General features: G+C 39.2%; 3 protein-coding genes across 4 annotated transcripts in view; 2 read left to right on the top strand and 1 right to left on the bottom strand.

Annotated features, from left to right (window-relative positions):
- The window catches only part of Tceal7 (transcription elongation factor A like 7), a 74,454-nt gene that overhangs the window by 30,989 nt on the left and 16,458 nt on the right, over positions 1-27,007 (bottom strand). The window lies entirely within an intron of this gene.
- On the top strand, positions 2,279-3,826 carry LOC103733458 (protein BEX2). Its single transcript, XM_008832253.2, has 3 exons — positions 2,279-2,448; positions 2,792-2,870; positions 3,194-3,826. The coding sequence occupies exon 3, from the start codon at positions 3,199-3,201 to the stop codon at positions 3,586-3,588; it is 390 nt and encodes a 129-aa protein (XP_008830475.1). The 5' UTR covers positions 2,279-2,448; positions 2,792-2,870; positions 3,194-3,198; the 3' UTR covers positions 3,589-3,826.
- On the top strand, positions 21,475-24,555 carry Tceal5 (transcription elongation factor A like 5). The gene is made up of 3 exons (XM_008832263.3): positions 21,475-21,626; positions 22,887-22,954; positions 23,701-24,555. Exon 3 carries the CDS (start codon positions 23,727-23,729, stop codon positions 24,318-24,320), a length of 594 nt encoding a protein of 197 aa, XP_008830485.1. The 5' UTR covers positions 21,475-21,626; positions 22,887-22,954; positions 23,701-23,726; the 3' UTR covers positions 24,321-24,555.

Below are 27,007 nucleotides of genomic sequence, written 5' to 3'. Positions count from 1 at the left end.
CTCAAGTGATCAGCTTCTCAAGACCAGGGAATATAGGCACTCACCACCCTACCACTATGCCTTATTTCCCACTAGTCTTTTCACATTTTTTAAATTTTTATGTTTCTGCAGTGTTGAGAATTGAACCTGGAGTATCATACCTCCACAAATTCTCTAACACTGAGTTTTATTCACATCTCTCCATTTCGTTGTGTGTGTGTGTGTGTGTGTGTGTGTGTGTGTGTGATGTACACAAGTGTGTGTGTAATTATGTATGTACTTATGTTGTGGTGCACATACATGTGTGTATGATCAGAGGTTAAAATCAATGTAAGATATCTTCCTCAGTCTCCCTCTACCTATCTGGCCATCAAACCCAAGGGACCCTACTATCTCTACCTCCCCATTGCTGCAATTACGGGCACATATGTCCTAGCCCAATCTTACGTGGATGTTGAGAAGCCAAATTCGTGTCCATGTGTTTTATCGACTTTGCCATCTCCCTAATCCCTTTACTTCATTTTTAAACTATGGTTTTTAAAGGGTAGTATTTTTAATTGTGTAACTTCAAGTTCCTCTTTTTCCCTCCTTTATGATATGTCCTTTCTTTCAGTGTCCCCCAAGGAATCTTTATGTTTCCTAAGATTTTGTATTTTATTTGGAAAGTTTCATAATTTAAGTTTTTGCATTATGGCCTATGATCCATTTTGAATTAATTTGTGTAGGTAAGGGTGAAAGAAAAAGTTCCTGGAAGGATTTCCATTTGTTTCTGAGCCATTTGCTTAAGACTATACTTTCTTCATTGGATTATGTTGATATTTTTGTAAAAAGAAAATGAGCTGGCAATACATGCACAGATCTATTTCTGAACTCTTTTATGTTCCAGTTATCTAGGAACATATAGTTATTTTACCACCACATTACCATTACTATGACAACTTAAGCCTTATACTCATGTCATCAATCATCCAGATTTTAGAAATTTTTTCCACAAAATTTTCTGGGTTCTTGGTTTTTGCCTTGTAATTTTGTAAGTCTGTCAATTTATAAAGGACTGTCTCCTGGCATTTAGGGTTTGGTTACAGTAAATTAATAGATTACCTTGCAGTGTTGAAATTCAGAAAAAAGCTTATCACTGTATATATTTACATTTGTCTTACTTTTGGGTTCCTTTAATCAGTGTCTTAGTTTTTAGTGTGCAACCAGCTTCTAAATATTTCATATTTTGAAGCTGTAGTATCATAGCTTCATATAGTATCATATGGTATCATAGGTCATACTTTGACACCTCAACTTCCAATTGTTTATTATTAGCATAAAACATACAATTAGGTTTAATCATGACACTTCAACCTCCTTACATTGAATTCACAATCCTGTAACAAATTTACTGTAGATCGCTGAGGATTATTTAAATACATGGTCATTGACCTAAAGACACATACACACTTATCATTTGAAGCAGACATTTCTGAAAGAGATTTGCTCATCTTTTCATTCTGAAAATCCGACAAGGTTTTGTTGCACAGTATATTCACTGGCTCATCTCATGGAAATGCCTGACATGTCTAGGGCCCCTCACAAGAGGCGCCATCAGCTGCCCTGTCCTTTTCCAAGGTCCAAAAATAGCTGCCTGTAGAGTCTATATTTATATAATGACTTAGCAGAAGAGACAGATGGTTGGATATTTTTTACAATTTTAAACCTGTTTTTCACATAAGAGTCTGTTTTCCTGTTGTTTTTTCTTTCTTTCTTTCTTTTTTTAATGAGACAGGGTCTCCTTAACCTAGGATGGTTTTAAACCCCAGATTCTCCTACCTCAGTTTTCCAAGTGCTGGGTTTATAGGCAATAGATACCACTGCTCGTTTTTTATTTTATTTTTTAAAGATGTATACTTTTCATTTATCTCCAAAAGAACAATACAGAAAAGCATTAAAAATGTGAAAAATCCACTCAAGTTACTTTCCTGGCTCATCTTTTCCACACATTTTAGTGAAGGGAAAAATGGAAAGTTCTGGTAGCTGAAGGGACAGCAGGAGGAAAGAGGGGCATCCGTGGAGCAGAGAAGAGAAGAAAGCAATCCCCCAGAAAAGTGGAAATGACCAGCAGCCCACTTGAGAAAATACTGCCCTTTCCTGGCAGGCAAGGAAATAGCCAGGACCCCACTACGAAGGCAAAGTAGCAGGGCTCAGATTGGAGATGCCCAAGGGAACCTGCATATGAGGAAGGGGCCTAGCCATCTACCAGTGTCCCATTCAGGGCGGGAGGAGGGGGCTGGGGTCACAGGCGGAGCATTGGTGTGACGCAGCTCACGTGACTCGCCCACGCAGGCTCACACACCTCCTGGGTCCCTGGACCTGCGGTTCCCGCCCGCTTCCCCTGCACCTGCTCCTGGTGGCGCAGCTCCTGGTGGCGCAGTGATCGCGCGGCCCCGGACGGATCGGAAAGGAGACGCAGGAGAGGAGCAGGTGAGCTAGTCCAGTCGACTCGAGCAGGAAGGGTGTGCGGCCGCGGCTCGTGGAGCCCGTCCTCGTCGTCTGGGTCCAACTATTCTCAGTCCCGCTGTCGCAGCGCAGCCCCGGCCGCAGGTGTCCAACCCTGTGTGCGCAGTGGGAGGCAGGACGAGGGCGGGCCCAGGCGGAGACCCTCGGGACACCTCCAAATGCCCTGCGCCAGCTTCCCAGCCCTCCCACCCCGCCTCCCGTTTGCTGAATGGTGGTCGGGTTCGGGGATGCCGGGCAGCGCCGCAGTGGTCCTGGTTCTCACCCTGCGGTCCTCGATCTCCTCCCACCCCACCCCTGCTGTTCGCAGGTCTGAAGGACCAAGTGTCTCGGCTGCGCACCTGGCATTGAGAATCCAGAGGAGAAGGAGAAGACAAGGATAGGCCCAGGTTTGTGCAGGGGCAGTGCTGGGGGATGGGAGGGAAGGAAGCCACGTCTGCAAAGCCCAGTCTGATCTGTCAGTCCCGTCCACCGCCCAACCCCCATCCTTCACTCCCATCCCTGTCCTCCATTTTAGGGCCTACAGAGGCCTTGGAGATGGATCTGCAGGGAAAATGGTGGACTTTGGGTGAGGCGAGCTGGAATTGGGCCCTCCAGAGGGCACGAGGGGTCTCTTAGGTAGGGAAATGACTTTTGAAAGGTGCTTAGTAGGGCCTCTGTCCTCGGTGCTGATCGGTCCACTAAGAAATCCATTTCTTCTCTTGCTTCTTAGGAATAATGGAGTCTAAAGATGAACAAGGGGTGAAGAATCTCAATGTGGCCAATGTCCGTCAGGAAAGGGAGGAAAAGGAAGAGAAGCAGCAAGATGCTGATAAAAAGGAGCCGGTGGCCCTCCCTTTGGAAGCTGGCGAATACTATATCCCCAGAGGAAATCGCAGGCGATTCCGTGCTAGACAGCCCATCCTGCATTATAGATGGGATCTGATGCATAGGGTTCGAGAGCCCCAGGCAAGGATGAGAGAGGAGAATGAGGAAGAAATGTTTGGGGAGGAGGTGAGGCAGCTCATGGAGAAGTTGAGGGAAAAGCAGCTGAGCCATAGTCTGCGGGCAGTTAGCACTGACCCCCCTCACCATGATCATCATGATGAGTTTTGCCTTATGCCCTGAATTCTGAGGTTTTCTCTGAAGATAATATGGGACCCTACTTCTTAAATTTACGTGTTTCTTTTGTACTGTTGTAAAATTTTTTTATGGTACCTGTTCCCTGTGGGTCTCCACTTACTGCCAGCTTCTAACTGATATTATGTTTTTGACCCAGCCTATACTTTTGTTAGTAGAATTTATCTATTGCATGGTAAGATGCTCATTACATATTGTGGAGTTAATAAAGCAGTTTAAAAAGGCACTCTCTGAACTTTCAGTCTTTTATTTATGCGTTAATACAAAGTCATACATAAAGTAAGCATCGTTGCTCTCTGGAGGAACTTAAGTAATTGTTTTCTTTATATTCATTTTTTCAAAATGAACGCCTTTTTAAATAGTTTGATCACTTTGTGAAAACAATCTTAGAATTTTCTATGTGCTTGAAATAGAATCTCAATTTTAGTTTACCTTTGGGATACGTTACTGAGAAAATTAATTATGAGACATATTTATTTAAATACCATTATGCCAGAAGGTAAAAATAATAATCACTTCTCAGGGCTGCTGTACAGATTAGATGAGGCAATAAATATGTGAGTTTCTTCAAAGTGTTCATTCCTTTGACATGTTCATAACCTAATGCTTAGATGTTCTTTTCAGTTATTAAAGGGGTAATTCTAAGATGAAGTTTTCTCTAATCAAAGGTCCTATGCAATAAAAGATTGGTAACTTCCTTTACTGCTGACCCTATTTTCACCCTCTCCCCTCAGTGTTGTTCTGCGTACTAGCTCATGCTTCCTGCATGGAAGATGATCTCTACTGCAACAGATGTTCTCAAGTCCTCAATGTGAGAAAGTCTCACTGATTTCTCTTGAATATCCATTGTGTTTAATCTTTTTGCTCTATAAATGTGTAAATAGATCCCTCCTTGTTTATATTTTTTGGAAATCTCTTGTCTTTCTAGTTACTTTCTTTGAGACAATCATTTCCCTAGTTGAGCAGACTGCAGAAGTTGTGTGAAGGAGCAGTTCACTAAATCTGGGGCAGTCAGTTAAAACAGACCACATTCACTTGAGACTTAGGAACATACAGCATATTGTTCTATACAGAGTTGGACATCAGAAGGTCATGTTAGTGTATCAGGAGTGACCCAAATAAGTGGAGCTTTATGAAAAGCCAATAGGAAGACCACTGATGTTATGTCCTACTTGGAGATTATTAATTAAATGAAAAATGTGTGCATTTTCTATATAAAAACAGATTTGGGTTGTTTTGTAGTGCTGAGCATGGAACCTAAGGCTTTATGCATACTAGGCAAACCTGTCAATATTTTGCATAAGTAAATCTAAAATTTAGTATTCTAGAACAGACTGGCAAATAGTTCATGGCTGAATCTGGCCAGCTACTTATTTAGGGAACTATAAGAATAGTTGAACAAAAAGTATTTGTGACACCAAAAATATAGAGTTTAAATTTTGGTGACCATGGAGTTTTACTGGAGTACCAAATGCTAGTTTATTTACATGTTTTCCAGGGCTGTTTTTATATTACAGAGGCAGTGTTTAGTATTTGTGGAAGAGACGGTATAACTCACTTGCTAAGACTGTCATCTGGTCCAAATACACAGAAGTTGTCACCATTTGCCTTACAATGTAACATTATAGCAGCACTTGGGAAACAATGAGGGGAACTTAACAGGTAAGAATATCCATCATGTAACATAAAAAGCTCCAGTATAAATCACATGCCTAATTCCAAAGCCTCTTTCAGTCATTTGAAATACAAGCTATATTCATGGAAGACCATAGTTTATAGTGAGCAAGTGTTTATTTAAGAGTCTGGATACATTTTCCTATGTATCATTTCTGTACCTAGTGTAATGAACATCCTTTTCTCCATTCTTTACAAAAGGTTAGACAAATTCTGAGCTCCAAAACTCTGTCAAAGTACAGGCAGTAAGATTAGAGTTTCACAAAGAAAAAAGAATGTTCAAAAAGAGGCATGATTCTGCTCCGGTAACATATAGATCAGTATTACTGTAATCTTCTCATGTGTAAATGGGGTTTATGTGGGGCTGGAGAGATGGCTCAGCAGTTAAGAGCACTCATTGCTCTTGTTCGGTTCCTAACACCCACATGGGGGCTAACAACTCACCTGTAATTCCAGTTCAGTCCTCCGTGGGCATTGTGTGACATGGGTGCACTTACATATATGCAGAAACTACACACATACACATAAAATGAAAAATAATAAATAGAATATTTTCAAAAGGGGGGTTATGTGACAGCATAGCTTCAATACAATCAGCCTTTTATGTCTAACATGCCTTTATATAATGCAGTTGAAGTTTTTAATCTGATATAGTTTGAAAAATATTGTTGTTTTGCGTTTTTAAGACAAGTTCTTCACTCTGTAGCCCAGACTGACATAGAAATCACTATATAAGCCCAGGCTGGCCTATAAATAGCTATGTAGCCCGGTCTCAATTAGAACTCACAGTGATCCTCCTGTCTCAGCTTCCCAAATGATAGGATTACAGGTATGAGCAAACATAATTGGCCAAAAGAATATTTAAAGGCAAAAAGGGGTTTTATGTATACATATATATATATGCATATATATATTATATATAAACAAAGTGTACCATTGAGGTTTAGCTCATCAGAAGAAACTGATAAAAAAATAGAGATTTAGCACTACTGAAAAAATGACAACTAGTATAACATTTTTAGATATTTGAATATTTTTAACAACCTAGCAAAATTGAAATAATGAAAATAATATTTCATGATATTTTTGATAAAATTCATTTTTCTTAAAATATAAAAATCACTGAAGAAAATTATAAAATAAACACAAGGGTCCCTTAGTGACCAAAGAACAAGTTGTACAATGAACTTGCTTGTTTAGAGAGTGGACAAAGACAACCTAAAAAGTACACTCTGGATACAAGTGCGTGGACACTTTCATGATTAACCATCATTTAAACGTCAAGCTGCATTTATGCTTCTAATGAAAATGGAGTAAGAGACTAAGATTTCCTTTTTAACTGATATCTAAGCCTGGACAAGACATATGAAATAATAATCTTCAGTCACTGAACATCAGGCAGTGGAGGGCAACATTATCTGAGAACGGAAGTATGTATGAGCCTTATGGCTATTCACAACTATGGCATATAGTGGGATTTCTAACATCTGGCAGTAATATATATTCCAATTACATCACAAAGGCCAGAAGAGAAATGGAAATACATAATTTTAAGACTTTCACTCTATATTCAAAAGTAGATTATGATACATTCAATATATATATATACTATAACATTTAAAACAGCCACTAAAGTTACAGTTAAGCAAATAAAATCCTTAAAATATTCAATCCAAAAGTTATGGCTCAGCGGTTAAGAGCACTGACTGCTTTTGTAGAGGACCTGGATTCAATTCCCAGAACCCACGTGGACGCTAAAAACCACCTGTAACTCCAGTTCCAGGGGATCCGACTCCTTCTTCCGACTCTGTGGGCATTGTGCAACACAGGTGCACTTACACACATGCAGGCAATACACTCATACACTTAAAATAAAAATAAAATATTAAAAAATAAAATAAAAGATCATTTAAAAAAGATATATAGTGTAACCTTTAAAACAACCACTGATGTTACAGCTAAGCAAATAAAATCCTCTAAATATTTAATCCAAACTTCATTAAAGGAAAAGGAGAACAAATAGAAACAAAAAGATGGCTGATTTAAACCTGAACATATCAATGATTATATTAGTACATGGTCCAAACACCTCGGATTTAAAGTAGAGATTGCCAGATTGGATAGGAAGATATCACACAATTATATGCTGCCTATAAAAGTCTTGTTTTAAGAGTAAAAGTACTATTATATTATAAGTGAAAGGATGAGAAAAAGATTATTTTGCACTAACAAAAACAACCCAAAATGACTATATTGATATTAGGCACAATGAATTACAGAACAAAGAAGACCAGGGATAAATGAAGTCAGTACATAATTTTATGCGGTGAATTTGTCAAGAGGAAATACAATTGTAAACTTCCGTGCATTAAAATGCTTCAAAACACATGAAGCAAAATTCATGGTTTGAGCAAAAATAGACGAATCCCCAACATAAGTCAGGGATTCCAATACTGTCCCTAAAAACTGATAGACTAAGCAACCAGAAAACTCACTTCAAGATCAGCATGAACCAGTTTGGCCAATTTGATAATTCTATAACTTGTGCACAGCACATTTACCAAAGCAGTTCATATTTACTGCATGCAATAAGTCTCAATAATATTGACAGGATTCATATGATATTTGATATTTATATTTTCAGAGCATAATGGAGTTGAATGAGAAAACATTAGGAGAATGATCTATCTCTGTGAGTTCAAGGCCATCCTGGTCTACACAGTGAGCTCAAGGCCAGCTGGGGCTATAGAGAGACACTGTTTCAAAAAAACTGAAAAAAGAGAGAGAGACAATGATCTATGGAAAACGCCCAAATCTTAAAATACGAACAATTAACACATGCCTAGATAACTTATGATTCAAAGGAAAAATCAAAATGGAAACTAGGCTGTTTGCGTAGTACAGGAGTAGAGTATCTGTACAGCATTCCTGGGGCTCAGGGTTCAATCCAAGAACAGCAAAACAATTAAAAAACAGAATTAGAAGATAATTTGAGTGAAAACGAAAATTCAACATAGAATTTGTGGGATATGGCCAAAGAAACACATAAAGTGAATTTTATAGAACTAAATATAAATACTAGAATAGAAGAACGTTTTGCAACTATTAATTCATTATGTAAAATCCATCCTTCAAAGGAAATTCTAGATTGAGATGACTTTATTGGCAATACCAACTCTATATAAAATTTTCCAGAAAACTGAAGATGAGAGAATATTTATTAACTTTCCAGATGATGGGCAAAATTACCCAAATAACTAAGCTAGATACTACTACAAGAAAAAAATAATTAAAATCCAATTTTCTTCTCTCTGTCTCTGTCTCTCTGTCTCTCTGTGCACATGAGTGTGTGTAAACGTGTGTGTAGAGGTTGATGTTGGGCATCTTCCTCAGTTGCTCTCCACCTCTTATTTTTTGAGACAGGGTCTTTTGCTGAAACTGGAGCTTGCCAAGCGCGTGCGTGCACACGCATGCATGTGTGTGTGTGTGTGTGTGTGTGTGTGTTTTGCTAAGGATTAAAATTACATCCTTGTAAATGCTAAAACCAATATGATCTTTGCAATGGAAAATGAAAAAAAATACTAAAATTAAATAGAAGTGCTGGGGAGATGGTTCAGTCAATGGACTGCTTTCTGTACCAGCACAAGGACCTGTGTTTGAATCCCCAACACCTACATAAAAGCCTAGAGTGGTACTGCTGGGTGATAGTGACAGGCAGAATCCCTGGAGCTCTTTGGCAAGCCAGCCCAGCTGAATTGAAAATCTTCAGATTAAGTGAGAGACCCAGCCTCAAAAATAAGTTAGAGAGAAATTGAGGAAGACACACAAATATCAAACTCTGGCCTCCATAAGCATGTTTACACATATGTACACGCACCTGCATGCACACATTCACATACCTAGATGAATGAACATATGTGCAAATATTCACAAGAAAACTTCAAAATACATTAGTAATTAAAACGTTTGAGAGGCAGTATAGATAAAACACTTCCACTTGGTCAAAACACATCTATAAAATGTATATAATTTGATAATAAATACTAAATAGTATCCCCATAAGAAGACAGATACAAGAAAGAAACAATGGATATAAAGACAGTTCAGTTGACACTACACATTATGTATAGTATAAAGAAAAAGAATGAATAAAACCAAAGACACCTCTGAGATGTCATCAAGCATTCCAACACATGCGTACTATGAGCTTCAGAACAAGAGAAGAGAAAGAAAAGGACAAAGGAATATTTGAAGGAATGATGGTTAAAATGTCCAAAATTTAATAAGACATGTGAAGGAGCTCAAAGAACTTCAAACAGGATAAACACAAAGGGATAACATACTCTTTAAAAGTTTTAATCAAAGTGGGTATGTGGGGTATATCTGTAATCCTACAGTCAGGAGGCTGACGCTGGAGGATTGCCACAAATTCAATCCCATTCTGGGCGACATAGCAATTTCTATCGTATTGTGAACTACAGAATAAGAACCTGCCTCAAAAAACAAACGAAAAAAGTTCTAAAATCCTTACTTATTAATTTATTTTTGTTTTATGTGTATGTGTGTTTCCTGCATGTACCGTTATGAATCCTTTTATGCACTACCCAATGAGGCCACAAGAGAGCGCCAGACACCCTCGAACTGTAGTTACGTGCTGTTAGCCACCATGTAGGTACTGGGAACCAAAACTGGGTCCTCTGTCAGACCAGCCAGTGGTTTTAACTGGTAAGCCATCTCTCCAGCCCCGAAACAAAGCTTTATCAAAGGCAAAGTCTTGAAAACGTCAGGAGAGAACTAACTCATGTATAACGGAATCCTTGATAAGATTAACAATTTCTCAGTGTAAACTTTGTAGGCCAGAAGGCAATAGAATGATGTATCTAAAGTGTGAAAGAAGAAACAATTATGATTTACAAATTCTATGTTTATTAAAGTATCACTCTAAGCTGAGAGAGAAATCAAGACATTTCAGGTAAACGAAATCCAAGGGAACTAGCACTCATAAAATACTGAAGGATGTCATCAGGTTGAAATGTAAAGATATGTAAAGATGTAGGCAAATATAGAAACCAGTGTTAATATCAGTTTGACTCATAACCCCTCTTTTTTCTAATTATATGACTTTAAAAGGTTCTGCAAATGTAAGATCTGAAAATACAATTTCTGAACCTGCCTGCAACAAATAGTGTCTGAACCAGTGATTGTGAGGTTTAGTAAAGTAAAATATATAACACCAAATGTAAACACAAAAATAAATTACAGTTCTATAAAACAGCAGTGAAAATCCAAAGAGAGAATTGAAAAGGACCCCTACATTTAAGACATCGTAATTAAATACTCAGGCACAAATTCAGCAAAGTTGATCTAAGATTTATTCACTGAAAGCAACAGAAATTCCAAAAAGTATTTTAAAAGACTCTGCTATGGTTTGTATGTATTTTCTCCATCCAGGTGTTATATGCTAAACATTCTGTCCCAGGGTCATGGCAGTTGGTATCTGTGTGGAAGCTTTAAAGGGTAAGACCTGGCTGACCTCAGATAGGATTAAGGTAGCTCTCCTGGGATCCCTGAGGTCCAGCAAGAGCAATCTAAGAGGGAATTTCCCCTCCTCCCAACACCCAAATTTACCTCTGGCATCCTATTTAGTAATATGATCTTTCACACATGCTAGAACCATTGTGATGCCACTGGCCACCATTAGTTCTCACCAGAATTGAGCTGATGCTAGTACCATGTCTCTGAACTTCCAGGACCATGACATAAATAAGCATCATTATGAAGGTTTCCTTCCTCAGGTATACAGATTAATATAGGCCCTAAATAAATGGAAAGTTTTCTCTTATTCATGAACTCGAAGATTATAATTAAGGCGACAATGGTTTCCAAACTGATCCACAGATTCAATATGATTCCTATCAAAATCCAAATGGCCTTTCCCCATTCAGAAGTAGGAAAATAATTGAAATATAAAGGAGAAAAACAGAAAAGAAGCAGAAACTATAAATCAAAGTACCAGTGCTAAAATTCATGAGAGTCACGGGAATTTTTGTGCATCTTCAACATAAATTTGGAAATATATTAATGTTTGAACAACTCATCACTTGGCAAAGTCTCAAAGATTAATCAGCACTGAGATCTGAATGATAGTTATTCCTGAGGATCTCACCAAATTTAAATGACATGGTATTGCCTATAATCTTATGAAACTATCTATAAGATAGGGAAATACTATGTTCTTCATTTTAAATGTAGCTTTGTATAAATTTTGTATAGCAAAAGAATCATTGCCCTAGAATAGCCCATATACATCAATGCTCTGACACAATGCTAACAAATATAAATTAGCTCTTTGTCACTGACAAATTGACTTGATGAAATGGTACTCATGCACAGATTCCGATCCCTGCCTCCCCATTAGTTAAATAATTTCCAAAGGCCCAATATGAATCAAAATGGAAACTTTAAGGATTATTCTTTTTTAAAAAAACAAAGTTTCATGTATCCCTGGTTGACCTTGAATTAGCTATGATCTTTAACTTTTGATCCTCTTGCTTTCACGTCCTGAGTGCTGGAATGACATGTGTGCACCAACATGCCTGGCTTCTGTAGTGTTTTGTGCATACTATGCAAGCACTATACCAACTGAGCTGTCACCCCAGCTTGACTTTGGAGATTAAAACTTACTAAGAGCTAGTGAATGAAGGGATAATTAATTTTACTTCTCCATTTTCAGCTCAGTTTTGCTTCTGCAACTTAAAGGAAAATGAAAATCCCTGTGTCAGAGATTCCTGTAACCTTGAAGGTGTGGTATCTTCTATTAAATTCCTGCATCCAATGCTTACTACCATTAAGCCTATTAACTGTAGTCTATCAATAACTTCTAATATTAATATTGTGTCATTTTAGCTTTGATCAGTCTTCTCTATCCAATGACTATTAAAATGGCCTCTCGGCTGCAGTTTGCTTTTATTCCGAATGAATGCTATACACCTTTACTAGATTTCCCAAGAGGAACTTCAACAGCTTTATCTTCAAAATCTTCATAGACAAGATCTTAATTGCAACTACTTTTCACCAGGTGTACAGGCATATTATATTAATAGCATCTTCCTCCAGGAAGATCCATTTGACGCACTCATTAAGGACCAAAAATTCACACTTTGGTCTTCTTAGTTCTGCAAATGAACCACGCTCATTTATAAATTTCACTTGTACTCATTTAGGCTAGTACTTCCAAATCAGCTCATCTGAAAGGGGGTACTATCCATCAGAGGCTCCAAAATCTGTCCATATTTAAGTCAGCAGGTATTCCTGTCCATGCTCTCAGAGACTGCTTCAATGTGGTGATGTTGGGTACTTCCCCTCATGCTTTCTGGTATCTTTGAACCACACAGAATCGCTATAACATGCTATGGGCTTCAAATATGAAATCCTTCTTGGTACTAAACTACATACTATTAGAGCATAACTTTCTGGTCATACACTACACTGTCTTAGAAATAGAGCCTCTCACAAACTCTGAGCCAGTGACCTTCTATATATGGCTGCTCAAGATACTCCAGATAATGCAAACAGCACTTCAAAAAGCTTCACAGGGCTACCAATTCTTCCTTGATATAGAATGGAGTCAAACCTGGACCCTCGCATTTTCCACCTGCAGAAGTGGATGATGTACTCAGTTGGAGGTCAGCCTTCTTTAGAACTTTTAGCTACTTGGAGACCCCACTAGAATTTAATTGACTATAAAACAATAGAAGTTCATAAGTAGCAAAGGTGGCATTGACACTACTATAAATTTTGGAATTCAGTGAAATTTTCCCACTTTCCATTCATTCACCATGATAAAGGACAGAAAGGGTCATCACAACTGGCCAAAGTTTATGAAGTCTTTTTTAACACTGAATTCCCTAATTGTAAAATAACCAACCAGCACAGTTCTGTAAACTCTTGAACCTTTTCCTGGAAGTTATCCACTCTAGGATGAAGAAATATGGAACTTCTGCCTCAGAAATATGAAAAATATAAATAAAATCATATGCATTGCTACATGTACTCAGACTACAATACAAGGTCGCATTCTGATGTGAGATTCCTCCTCCTCTTTAGAGTTCCAGACATTACTAATAGTAAGCAAGACACACATTTCACTTCTCAAAATACATAATGCTGGTGTTTTGAAATAAAAGCATTTACTAGTACTTTCCATTCCTCAATGGATTCCTTCAAGCTGGCAGATATAATGGCTTCCTTATCCACTGAAAAGGAGGAAGTATTGTTATCTTTAGTCACAGATACCATACCATATGCAGAGAACTCTGAAGAGTCTCAAAATAACATAATAAAGGAAGTTAAAAAATGTTTGAGTATAAAGAATTAGATTAGAAAGTAAGTTTCATTTTGTTTTGTTTTGTTTTTGAGACAGGGTCTCCCTGTCACAGATGCTCTGGAACTATGCAGAAGAGGCTGGCCTCTATCTCACAGAGATCCGCCTGCTTCTGCTTCCTATGTGCCACCACACCTGGATTGCATTTTTATGCATAACATTAGAGCCCAAGCTGGGTGTCATGATACATACCTATAATTCCAGCAGTCTAGATGCTGAGGTAGAATGATAACTAAGACTTCAAGGTCAGCCTGGGCTATATACTGAGTATTAGGCCAGCCAAGGATACATAGCAAGACCCTATCTCAAAAACGAAAAACATTTAAAAAGTTAAAAGTAGGGCTTCATAGTGCTGGAGGATACTATACAGGCTGCCATCAACAGACTGACTTGGCTGTGGACACTGCATACTACATTAACAATGAGCTAGGTAAAAATGTGCCCACCGATGCAACACTTTAAAGTCAGTTATGAGGATAACCAACTGCTTTCTGACTGGAATTAAGGCCTACTCCCCAGGAGGCTTTTTGGGTCTTTTATTGTAAACCTGGTCAAAAGTCTTGAATATAGGTGGTCATGGGCCCTAGTGAACCAGCTATAGTGGCTGTTTGGCTAAATGGACATGATGTGCCTATTAAATTCCTTCTAAATATTTATGTTTATCCCCATAGATAAGTGCTGCTGTCACCTGTGGTCAAAGAACCTTAACAGGGGGCGGTGATGAAAAGAGAGACTTATAACTAGTCAAAGTACTGAGAATAAGTGACTTCTGGGTGGTCATACATAAATGGGATATCTATATCACCCCCTCTAAGTCTCAGAAAACATTGTAAAAGAGAGGGTAATAAGAATGTAAGACTGGGTGGATGGAGTGGAGTGCTGTGAAATGCCATCTTCTGGGGATGACAGAGCTGTTGCACTCTTTAACTCACAAGCAGTCATAAGACAAGACCTAGATAAGGCTTGTACAAGATTAGGCCCAGCAACATCCTGTCATGAAGAGAGTGGCACTGAGAGGCCCCATCCTTCTCTGAGGTTCTATAAGCAGGTCATGATTGCTGGGAAAGGGAGAGATGTTTTCTTTAGTGGCATAGCCACTGGAAAGATTCCTATATATGTACTTTCACCCATGCTCCTGTAAGCAACACTAATTAAGTTCATTGGGTCACTAAAAAGAGACATTAGAGATAAAGCAGAACAAGGACTAGTTGGGTAGAGGGAAAGGAATGGGGGGGGACAAAATAAGGTAAAGAAGAATGGATATAATCAAAATACATTATACACATGTATGAAAATGTCATGCTGAAACCTATTATCTGTGATTAACATATACTAATATCACTTCAAAAGCTGCAAGGAAAAAACAGGAGTGGACATATAATTCAGTGTTAGAGTATTTGGCCAGCACATGTGAGACCCTAGGTTCTAATCCACAGTACCATAAAAATTATATTAAGAAATAAACTATAAACTTATCTATAGAAGTAAAAGATTTACACAATGAAAACTATAAAATATTGGTAGAAGAAATGAAAAAGAGACAAAGAAATGGGAAGCCTTCTCATAGTTACTGATTGGATAATTTTCTATTTTATTATTGTTGAGCTATAAATACTATTCCAAATGATATACAGATTCAATGATGTTCATCCAAAAAATTCAATAACACTTTTTAGAAATAGAAAAATACTTCCTAGGATTCATATACAATCTCAAAGGACTTCAAATAGTCAAAATAATGATGAAAAAGCAGAACAAAATCAAAGACACACACACACAAGACTTAAAAGTAATAATAAAATTAAAAACTAAGATATATAAGAGTCCAATACGTACATGAAAAGATGCTCAGCATCACTAATATTAAAGAAATGAAAATTAAATATTTAATGAGATATCATTTCATACACAGTAGTATATAATTAAATAAGCTAGCAAAACAAAACAGGAAGTACAAAATATTAGCAAATATGTAGGGAAACCCTTTTGCACTGTTGATAGGAATATAGAATAATGAAACCAATGTAAGAAAAAAACAGTGTAACGTGTTTTTATAAAGCTAAGCAAGAATTGCCATGGGATCTGACATCTCCCTTTATGAATATACATCTAAAATAATTGAAAGCAAGGACTCAGTTGTATATCCATGTTCATACTAGCATTATTCATAGTAGTCAAAAGGTAGAAACAATTAAAAATTTCATCAACAGATGAATATTTGAACAAAGGATGTTTACTATACATAAAATTCAACCTTAAAATAAATGAATGTCCAACACATATGAGGGAGAACATACATCATTTGTTTTTCTGAGTCTGTGTTACTTCACTTAGTATAACCATTTCTTACCATTGTAAGTCAACAGAAAATGATAAATATTATATTATTATTTTCTTTATATAGAGTACTCAGAGTAGTCAGACTGGTAGACACAGAAAGTAGATTAGTGTTTTACAAGGGTAGCAAGAAGCAGAAATGTCTCATTTGGGGAAGATGAAAAAAGTTCTGGATATGGGCGAGAGTTACTCATCAATGCATATGGACTCATTGCCACTGAAGTGGGCACTTAAAATGGCTAGAATGGCAAATCTTATGCTATATAAAATATTGCTATAATTTTTTTAAATTTTCAAGTCAAACACCCACGTATTACTGCCTTCAAAGTTTTAAAGTATCTCAGACTTTTTATAACAGCAAAGGATCACAAAATACAACTCACATCAAGCTAAGTAGGTATCTTTTTAATGTATCAAAGAAACATTCTGAAAAGAGCACTTAGATAATATGAGGAAATATTTGCAAGTCATGTATCTCACAAGGGATTAACATGCAGAATACTTAAAGAACTTTTATCTTTATTAAGAAACTTCAACACTGATTGCTTTATAAGGACTCTATATCCTACTTGGAAGATACATGCTCAGTCATGTATGTTGCTGCTGTGGGTACAATAGCAAGGAAATGGATCAGCCTAAATATCCATGGTGACATGGAAATCAAGGAATCAAGGCAAGAGGAACTTGAAGCAGATGTTCACATCACATCCACTATTGGGAAGCAGAGAGAAATGAATGTTTGTTGCTCTCAGACCCTTTCTCCATTTATACAGTCCAGGATTGTTGCCAGGAAGTAATATCACTCACAGTGGGCAGGTCTTCCTTCCCATTTTAGTTAACACAATCAAGCTAATCTTCAACAGGCAACCGGGGAGGCTCATCTCTCAGCTGACTAGTCTAGATTCTGGCATGTTTACAGTGAACACTATCATCACATATATTGCATATATGTAGTGCATTTTCATTATCCATTCATTTATTGATGAGTATCTAGACTGAATTCATTTTCTTGTATTGTAAATAGAGCAGCAATATACATGGATGAGCAAGTATCTCCACAGGAGGATATAGAGTCTTTTGGGTATATGCCAAGGAGTGGTACATCTGGGACATATGAAAGCTCTATTATTCTTATCTAATATTAATTTCATTGATTTATTTTTAATTTATATGTGTATTTCTGTGTGTATATTTGCATTCAAATAAATGTTCCAGGCAAGATCAGAAGAGGGCTTTAGATCCCTTGGAGCAGGCAGTTATGTGCAAGCTGATGTGGGTGCTATGAACCATACTTAGGTCCTCTGGAAGAGCATAAAGTGCTCTTTTCCACCAAGTTATCTCTCCAGCTCCAGGAAGTTCTATTTTTAGGAGCCATTGTGAAGGCCAGATTACATCTTTGCAGTGGAAGTTGCTAGTGTCATCCCAGTGGTACTGGTTTTTCAGGCATGGAAGGTACAAGATTGAGGAAGTCATGGAGCCTTATTCCATGTTTGCAGAGAGCAGATGACACAAGGAAGTGTGTGGCAAGGTTGGAGTTCCTGCAAATAGGCTGTACAAGACTACTGTCTGAGGCTGTGACAGTGAGGCCTAGGTTACAGTGGTGACTCCAGAGTACTGGAGATGCCAGGACCATTGGATATGCTCCAAGGGGTGCTGCATGCATAGGATGGAGCCAGTCCAGACAAAATCTATGTGTGTTGCAGGCAGCAGAACTGAAGGTGTAGGAGTGCCCACGTCTCTTGGAACCCAATTTATTTCATTACAAGTATGAGATGAGAGACCTGGAGCTGCAGGATTTAGTGTTTTCCCTACAGGAGTTTCATATTGTTTTAGTCTGATCCTTTCTTGCAATTCCCTGATTCTTCCCTTTTGGAACAAGAATAATTAGTCTGTGTCATTACATGTTGGAGGTATGTAACTTGTTTTTTTATTTTATGAGTTCAGGATTAAGAGACTTTGGGCTTTACAGTGTTGGAATTGTTAAAGACTATGGGGACTTTTACATTGGACTGAATGTGTTTTATATTATAGCATTGATCATGATCCTATGGGGACAAGGGATAGAAGATTATGGCTTAAAAGTGATGTGTTTCTGCGTCAGGTTGACAAGGGGTGCAGGTGTGATGGTTAGTATTGTCAACTTGACAGAAAGTAGAATTACCTGGGAGATGGGCCTCTAGGAATGCCTATGGAAATTCTCCTGATTGCATTAACTGAAGTGGGAGGGCTCATCTTAGTTGTGGGCAGGACCATTTCATCTCTGGGATCCTGCACTGTATCAGTGGAGAAAAGGCTCGGAGTAGCAGGAAGCATTTTTCCTTCTCTGATTCCTAATTGTGGATATCATGTAATGAGATTCTTCAAGGTCCTGCTGCCTCCATTTGTCCACCATGATAGACTATACTGCACAATAGGTTAAAATCCACCTTCTCTTCCTTAAGTTGCTTTGGACAGAGTATTATTTCACAGCAACAAAAAATAAGAAACTAAAGCAATGCAATTGTATTCAGCCATAAAAAAGAAACTATCCAATTTATAAGACAATCAGTAGATGGAACTGGAAAATAACGTATTAAGTGAAGTAACACAGGCTTAGAAACACAAACATTACATGTTAACTCGCATATGCGAATATTAACTTCTGTGATATGTGTGTGTGTGTGTCTACACATGAGTAAGGGTTGATATTTAGAAAGTAGAAAGGAGCCCATTAAGGGGGGGACTGCTTTCAGTAGAAAATTATCCTATAATTATATCTCAGTAAATATTATCTATGCTATATGTAAAATCTAGCAGCTGATCAAATCCTCACAAAAACTTATATATGAGTATTTATAGTAGCATTATCACAGGAGGTGAAAGATGAAAGGACCCCCAAATGCCATTAACAAGTGAACAGATAAGGAAACATGTTATACATATGCAGTGAAGTTTATTCATCTATAAAAAGTAAGGAAATATTATGCATGCCAAAATGTGGATGAACCTTGGAAATATTACACAAATCAAGAGAATCCAGACCCAAAAGGTTATGTGTTTAATATTTTTATATGAAATACAAAGACCATGTCAAACCATAGAAACAGAAATCAGATTAGTTATCACTAGGACCTGAGAAGAGAGAACTGAGAAAATTGTTTTAGAACTAAGTAGAAGTGAGGGATTCACAGTATTTTGAATGCAGTATATGCCACTGAATTCCACACTTTATAATGATTGTTATGTGAATTTTCATTTAAATGTACAATAACCACAGCCAGTTTAAGAACTAATACATAAACATATGTATATTATCTAAAACAGTGGACTTCATCTACTATATATCATATACATCTTTGAACATTTAAATTTCTATTTATTTTTATTTATTGTGTATATGCGTGTATGATGTGTGCACAAATGTGGGCATGGTCATGCCAAGGCACACGTGTGGAGGTCAGAGGACAACTTTAGGGAGTCAGTTCTGTCCTTCCACTTAGTTGAGGTAGGTCTTCTCTTATTGTTTCTGCCACACTGTACACTCTAAGCTAGTGGCCCCTAAGCTTCTGGGCCATTCTAGCTCCATGTCTCGTCTCACCATAGGAGCACCACCACATCTGGCTCTCTATGTGGGTTCTGGGAATGAATTCAGGTCAAACTCAGGTTATCAGGTTTGTGCAGCAGGTGGTTTACCCACTGAGGGATCTCTATGACCCATGCCTTTGAACATTTAATAAGGACAATAGTCTATTTTGAGCAAATGTGCACATCAAATAAAATCCATGTAGTTTATGCCTCACATGTACTTAATTTTGAACATGAGTTTAAGGGATTACTAGTTTTTAAATGCCTGAAGACAATGAACAAGTGAACTTTTTTGGTTTCTCCTCCTTCTTACTACATTTGCACATGGTATCTTCTACATCTTTTTATTTTTCTCTATCTCATAATTTCTGCTTCCTCCTTATGTCAATCTGCTTATGTACCAGCATTTCTTAGAGTCCTGTGGTACAGATCTTGCTACAAAAGTGTAGATATCTCACTATTTCCTACACAAAAGCAATTTTTTATACTGTTTTGGATGTCCAGTTCAGAACATGTGGCCTAAGTCAATCAGTATGGTCAGCATGTCATAATTTCTTGGACACTAGGTGGGAAGGCACCAGGATATAATCATGGACTATGGGCAGAAACCCTGAAACATGGGTAGGTTTCTTTTAGATTCCTGGGAAAGGAAGATACCAGAATTGAGAGACCTAGCAAGATACACCTTCCAAGTAAGATTGGAGGCAGCAGACCTCCAGGGAAGCTTCTAACACAGGTGTTGTGAATAAAGGCACAAAGCAGGCAGGTCTGAAGGCTCTTCCTGAGCCAATTACTTCTCTGAGCTTCATGGAAGCTGTCAGCTACAGGAAGATGGAAGAGATCTGCTCTGGTTTCCATGACAGAAGCATTTCTTCCTCTCCCCTCTACTGCAGCTGAGTTATCCTGGAGGGAATTTGGAGAATAGAGGGAAGGAGTCAAAAGAATTTATTAAGTTTGCTGCCTTGGTCACCTACTCCTGTAGGCTTTTGGAGTGATCAACAGAGTCAGGTGCCTGAATTCTGGAAGAGAGAAGACACTCTGAAATATGGGCAGGAGTAGGGAAGTAGTGCTTTCCTTTCCTCTTATCAGGGGAGGGAGCACAAATTCTCTGTAAGCCCCATGACCTGAACTCTCTGGGTCCCATAGATTTTTCTTTTCCCCAAATCTCAGCCTATGAGTGAAATAGTCACAGTCAAAATTTCAAAATTGACATTGTCATAGGTCCTGACAAATCTATCTAGTGTTCAGCAATTACATGGGAACATTAGATAAATGTATGTTTTATAAAACATGACAGCACCAGCTATTCCGGAAAAAAATTAAATATATTTTGTATGTACCCAACTAAATTCGATTACAAACTTGATCAGTCTTCTGAGTAAAAAATGTTGGAGCCCTGTTTTTCACTGTGTTTTGAGCACCTTATCTTAAATGAAATATTTTAATTTTTATTTATAAGTGTAATTCATGCTCATCGGAGTAAATGAAATAAAACAGAAAAATTAGAAGGAAAATAAAATCTGTTTCCATTCCTTCCTTTCTTTCTTAATCCACCCTATATGCTCTTTATGTGCAGGTGTAGAGTGGTCCATGGGCAGGGTGAACATCGAATGCTGAGTGGAAAAGTAAATTGAAAGAGTAGATGGCTTGGGATAAACGGAGAAAATGACAAAAAAAATCCTCTGTGATATTAATAGGCAATCGTCACAGGAGAAGACACAGCCTTTCTCTAATAACCACACAAGACTAAACACATACCACAGCACGGACCACATTTGACCTCTGGGATTTGCAAAGACCAAAATGAATGACAAGGCCTCATGCTGTGGGGGAAGGGACAGAAGGTGGTGGGGGTAGTGAGGGAAAAAGTGGGCTGGCTACTGACGCACTTTCTTCTGGTAGGAGAGGAACTAGGGACCCGAGCCCACTGGTGACGTTTTGTCACGTGATCGGGAGCCAACGTATGCAGAAGTCCCTCTTCTCCAGGTACCAGCTCCTTATCTCCGTGGAGGAAGGCAGACTTGAGACTGAGGGACAGACGGGGAGCAACTGCCCTATAGCCCTGCAGGTTGGTACAAGCCAAACTGGGGATCCCTGAGGGAAGGGTGGTTACTGCCAGAGGCTGTGGAGCAAAGAACTGCGACTGCTTTTCACATTCCACTCCCCTTTCACCCCCATTCATTTTGACGCAGAAAATTGTGTGTTTAGGGATCGAGCTGGGTAGCAGCTCTTCTTTCCCTGGAGAAATGTGGGCTTCTAGCAGAAGGAAATGTAAGAAGGAGTCACCTCCCAGAGGCAGTTAAAAATCCTTCCCAGTCTGCAGATGGCTGGGTAGAGAAACCCAGAGCGCAGAGCCGGGTTCTCTCCCTTCCTTTCCAGATGCGCACCCGATTGATGAAAAAAAAAGGATGTGGGCAGGGGGTTGAGAGAGATGTGGGGTAGAGATTAGGTGCTAATTGGTATCTTCTTGGAAGCCAGCGGTTGAACTACGTATGACTGATGGAAGCGGAGGGGCGGCGGAGGTGGGAGGGGGAGGATAGCCTTGGTGAGGGATGCCTTAACTCCTTCAGGGTGGCCAGAGACTGGTGCAGGCGATAACTGCACCCAGGAGAGGAAGGCAGACTACCCCAGGCCTAGGCGTGAGTTCTCCCTGTCTTGTCTCCATCCTCCAACCATCTTGAAGCCTAAAATGGTAGACTGAGGGGGCGGGGGGGGTATCGCTGCAAAGGAGAGAAACAGGTTTAGTATGACGCTCAGCCCCCTGTTGAGGAGAAGTGGTCTCCTAACTAGGAAGAGTTCAAAGGAGTTATCATGGGCCAAAAATAAATAAATAAAAAGTTAGAGTTCAGAAATAATGTATCTCTTTCATTTTAGGAAAATACAGTTTTTCTGTGTGGGGGAGGAAGGGGTGACTGGAATGCTGTGGTCATTTCTGCCCTGCCCCCTTCTGCATCTACCATCTCCGTTTTCAGAAAAGTAGTGTGCTATGTGTTATCTAGGTGTCCAGGTGGGGGTGGGGACAGAAACCTAAGTGCAGCAAGATCTGCCTTCTGAACTTCACGGTCCTGAGCTCTGCTCATTTTAGTGAAGTGAGAATTTGGGAAGGGAATTCGAAAACAGAAATATTTTGGAAATCAATTTTCTTTCCCATGGCTCAATACAAGAGAAAGGGAAGGTGTTATGGAAGAATGGTAGAAGGGAAGCAGAGAGCATAAGAGAAAGGGCAATGGGGGGTATGAGAAAGTTTTAACAAATATTCCGCGTCCTGGTTGCCAGTCATTCGGTTCCCTAATCCTTCATTTACCATGTTTCCTCTTTCTTTCTACAGGTCATCAGGTGTTTGGTTGTAGGGATCAGCGTAGCCAAGGAGAGAAAAGACCTGCAGTACCAGTGCAGGTCAGTGGGAGAAGGGACATACCCCCACTGCCCCTGCAAGTAGGAGTGACTTAAGCCAGAGCAAAAGTTGGGGAGGCTGCTGCTTGCTATGTGTCCTTCAACGCTCCTTCCTTATTGTAATTTCAACACATCACTGCTGTCAGGACCCTAAGGAAATGTGGTTCATTATAGCACTTGAGGTTAAAGGGGAAAGGGTAGCATCTGTGATGCCTTTGAGGCTACCAAAGTAAGCCTTAAATCAGTTAAGTATTTCTCCTGTGTATACTTTTACAAGTCTTATAAATGAACGTATGGGGGGGGAAAGAGGATAAGAGGGGAGGTGTGGATAGGAGAGGGGATCTAAATAGCATCAAATTACATTGTATGAAAATCATGAAAAGTCAATTAACAAGTAAAATTAACAACAACAACAAAAAGAGACAAAACTGCCTAGGATTCCTGCAGTTCTTTTTAAATTGGAATTAGCCGGTTAGTACTCCTGGGGGAATCCTCATGGCCTGAACAGAGTTTAAAGCCCATTATTTCCCACATTTCTTAGCACTTAACTGTAGGGAGAAACACCTGTGAATGCTTCTGTACTGTTGCTTTGTGGGAACATGCACGAAGTGTATGTGGGAAGGGAATGTAAGGGTAAGAATCCATCTGGAAGGTGGATCAGGGTCCAGAGAGCCAGGAGTCAAGGAAAGCAACTATCCAAAATATGTCATTCTGTGGGTCCTGAGTATTCTGTTTCCTTTTTCTCGTAGGAGAGGCAAAAAAGGACAATTTCAACATGGAAAAGTTCTACAAAGAAAATGAAGGAAAGCCAGAAAGCAAGGGAAAGGCAGAAGATAAAGGAAGTACAGAAGAGGAAGGAAATGCAGATGAAGACAAGTCAGACGCAGAGGGGAAGCCAGCTCCTCGTGAAGGGAAGCTAGAGGATGAGGGAAAGCCAGGTGAGCAGGGACAATCGAAAGGTGAGGGAAAAACAGAAAAGCAGGGAAAGTCTGAAGGTGAGGGCAAGCGCCAAGGGGAGGGCAAGCCCGATTCCCAGGCAAAGCCAGCCAGCGAACCCCGGGCCGCAGAAAAGCGTCCTGCTGAAGATTACGTGCCCCGGAAAGCAAAACGGAAAACAGACAGGGGGACAGACGATTCCCCCAAGGACTCTCAGGAGGACAGGCATGTAAGCAGTGAGGAGATGATGAGAGAGTGTGCAGATATGTCAAGGGCTCAGGAAGAGCTGAGGAAAAGGCAGAAAATGGGTGGTTTTCCCTGGATGCAGAGAGATGCACAGGATGCGTTCGCCCCCAGGGGCCAGCGTGGAGTCAGGGGAGCGCGGGGTGGAGGCAGGGGCCAGAAAGACTTAGAAGACGGTCCCTATGCTTAATGTCTTTGGCCTTTGATTCTGATTTCTCTGATGGGAAATATTGCCATCCCTGCTTTCCCTGGCAGGCATTTGCCGGGCTATGTGCTTTAACCTTATGCTGATACTTTCCTTTAGGTGTCACTCTTGTTACCAGCAGACAGTGCTCTTTTAGTACAGGACTTTCACCCATGTGCATGGAAAAGATGTTCATGGTATATTGTAAAATAATAAAGATAACAGTTTGCAGAACCACACATATAGTATCAAACCATTTTTTTGGAAAAAAAAGTATAGTCACACAGTGCACACACACAAGAAAACTACTACTGAGTAGACCAAGAAGTAATAACCGTTTACTCTGTATGGTGGGATTTGAAATGTTTCATTTTCTCATACAGACTATTTGCCATTTAAGAACAGAGGTTACTTTTGTTACAAAAGAAACGATGAAACATAAAAGGACAGTCATGGTGGCACACCCCTTTAAGCAGGTCAATCTCTGTGAGTTTGAGGCCAGCCTAGTCTACACAGTGACTTCCAGGCCAGGTAGGACTACATAGTGAGACTATCTCAAAAAAGAAAGAAAAAGAAAATATAATAAAAAAACAAGACATTGGTCTGAAGAGATGACTCAGCAGTTAAAAACATGACCTCCAAGAGGACCTGGGTTTGGGTCTCAGGGCCACATGGTAGCTAACTCCAGATCCAGGGTATCTGACATCCTCTTCTGGCCTCCACTGGCACTGATGCATGCATGCCTGTGCTACACTGATATACATGCAGGCAAAACACTCATGCATATAAAATAAGAATAGGCCTGGCCTGGTGACCCACACCTTTAATGTCAGCACTTGGGAGGCAAACGCATGTGGATCACTGTGAGATCGAGGCTAGCCAGGTCTACATAGAGGGTTCCAGGTCACCTGAGGCTATAGGGAGATCCTGCCTCAAAAAAGATTTTTAAAAATCTTAAAAAATCAAAAATTTTAAAAGAAACCAATACATACCAGGCAATCAAAATAACTAATTTGTTGAGCATGTAAAGGCAGAGAAGACACTTAAAAATCTTGTTAGAATGAAAAATGACAGGTAAAACTACATGACATCTGGAACTTCAAGTTAGAAGAATCTTTGCGGTTCCTACCAATAACATTGCTTCCTTGTCGTTTGTGAAGGGGGGATAATGTTTCTGTCACAGAACTGTGGAGTAAATCAAATATGGCACTGAGTGCTGCTGCTACCCTCTCCCTTGTAGTACTGCATCTGTGTCCAAGAACAGGTTCAGGAAGCTTAGATGTGGGTGGCACCCTACCCTGGGAAATGTTATTTCTGCTTGGCATTGTGCCTTCCCCCTTGTGGCTCCTGAATCCTCTTGAGGCCCCCACAGCCACTAGTAGGCTAAAGTCTTCAAGGAAGCAAAGGTCCTTTTAAAGTCCCTATTAAGTTGTTACTTTCTGAAGCGTTTATTTATAATGAGACTTTTCTTATTTAATAATTGTCAATCCTGAAGAGAGATGTGGAAAAAATATCTTCTAAAATTTTACCTCAAGTTTGACAGATATCAAAATTATCCCCACTAGGCTTGCTCTTATTATTTACTTATTTGTTTATTTGTTTTGTGACAGGGTCTCATCTAAGCCTAGGCTAGCCTTGAACTTGGCAATGTAGCTGAGAAATGACATTTCACTCCTGATCCTCCTGACTTTACCTCCTTAGTGTTGAGATACAGCCACGCAGCACCATACCAGGTTTATGAAGAGCTGATGATCAAATTCAGGGCTTCATCCATTCTAAGTAAGCACTCAACTAAATGAGCTGCTTCCTGAGCTTTAGACTTGTCCTTTACAAAGTAATTAGCTTGTCTTACTTATTTTTGCTACCTGCTACATTTAATAGAAACATTAATCATTGAGAAGACTTCAGTTCTTTGGCCGTTTCTTCTCCTAATTGAATTCACACCCTTAAATATGCAGGATCATTATTTTTTGTTTTGTTTTGTTGAGGGAAGGTCTCATGTAATGCTGGCTGGCCCAAATCTCACTGTGCAGCTGTGGCTGGTCATAAATTCCTGGTCCTTTGCCCTCTACCTTCCAAGTGCTGATATAACAGACATGAGCTAGAGATACTGTACTTGTCCCATATAACTCTGTATGCAACTGAAGTTTGCCATTTTAAAAAATAACATGGAGGTGGAAAGATTGCTAAGTGGTTAGGAGCACTGGTTGCTCTTGTAGAGGACCCAGGTTCAGTTCCCAGCACCCAGAGACTAACAACTGTCCAGAACTCTAGTTCCAGGGAAATCCAGTGCCCTCCCCTGACCTCCGTGGGCATTGTGTGACATGGGTACACTTACATATGCATACACATAAAATAAAAATAACAAATGAAATGTTTTTAAATGACATGAGAGAGATTGTTGTATAATTCTCCATGAGATGATTTTAACATTGGATGTAACAGTAGCTTTCAAAGTTTGATAGCGAGTAGTACAACATCTTCATGGAAATCCTAATTGATATTATAGAAAATGTGGAATCCTGCCACAACAGATGCAAGTCATCAGAATCTCTTCTGATTTGTTTCCATAATATAGGTTTTTATATTTCTTCCACTTTTAGCTCATTTTTGTTTTTTAATCATTAAAGTTATTTAAGTGTGTGTGTGTGTGTGTGTGTGTGTGTGTGTGTCTGTGTGTCTGTGTGTCTGTG

Source organism: Nannospalax galili, unplaced genomic scaffold (genome assembly GCF_000622305.1).
Source record: "Nannospalax galili isolate Female #2095 unplaced genomic scaffold, S.galili_v1.0 scaffold671, whole genome shotgun sequence".
NCBI lineage: Eukaryota > Metazoa > Chordata > Mammalia > Rodentia > Spalacidae > Nannospalax > Nannospalax galili.
The sequence above is the reverse complement of the archived record's forward strand: the minus strand, read 5'-3'. Positions and strand labels throughout refer to the sequence as shown.

Excerpts from the sequence above, each read along its gene's own strand:
- LOC103733458 (XM_008832253.2), top strand. The coding sequence starts at position 3,199 with ATGGAGTCTAAAGATGAACAAGGGGTGAAGAATCTCAATGTGGCCAAT.
- Tceal5 (XM_008832263.3), top strand. The coding sequence starts at position 23,727 with ATGGAAAAGTTCTACAAAGAAAATGAAGGAAAGCCAGAAAGCAAGGGA.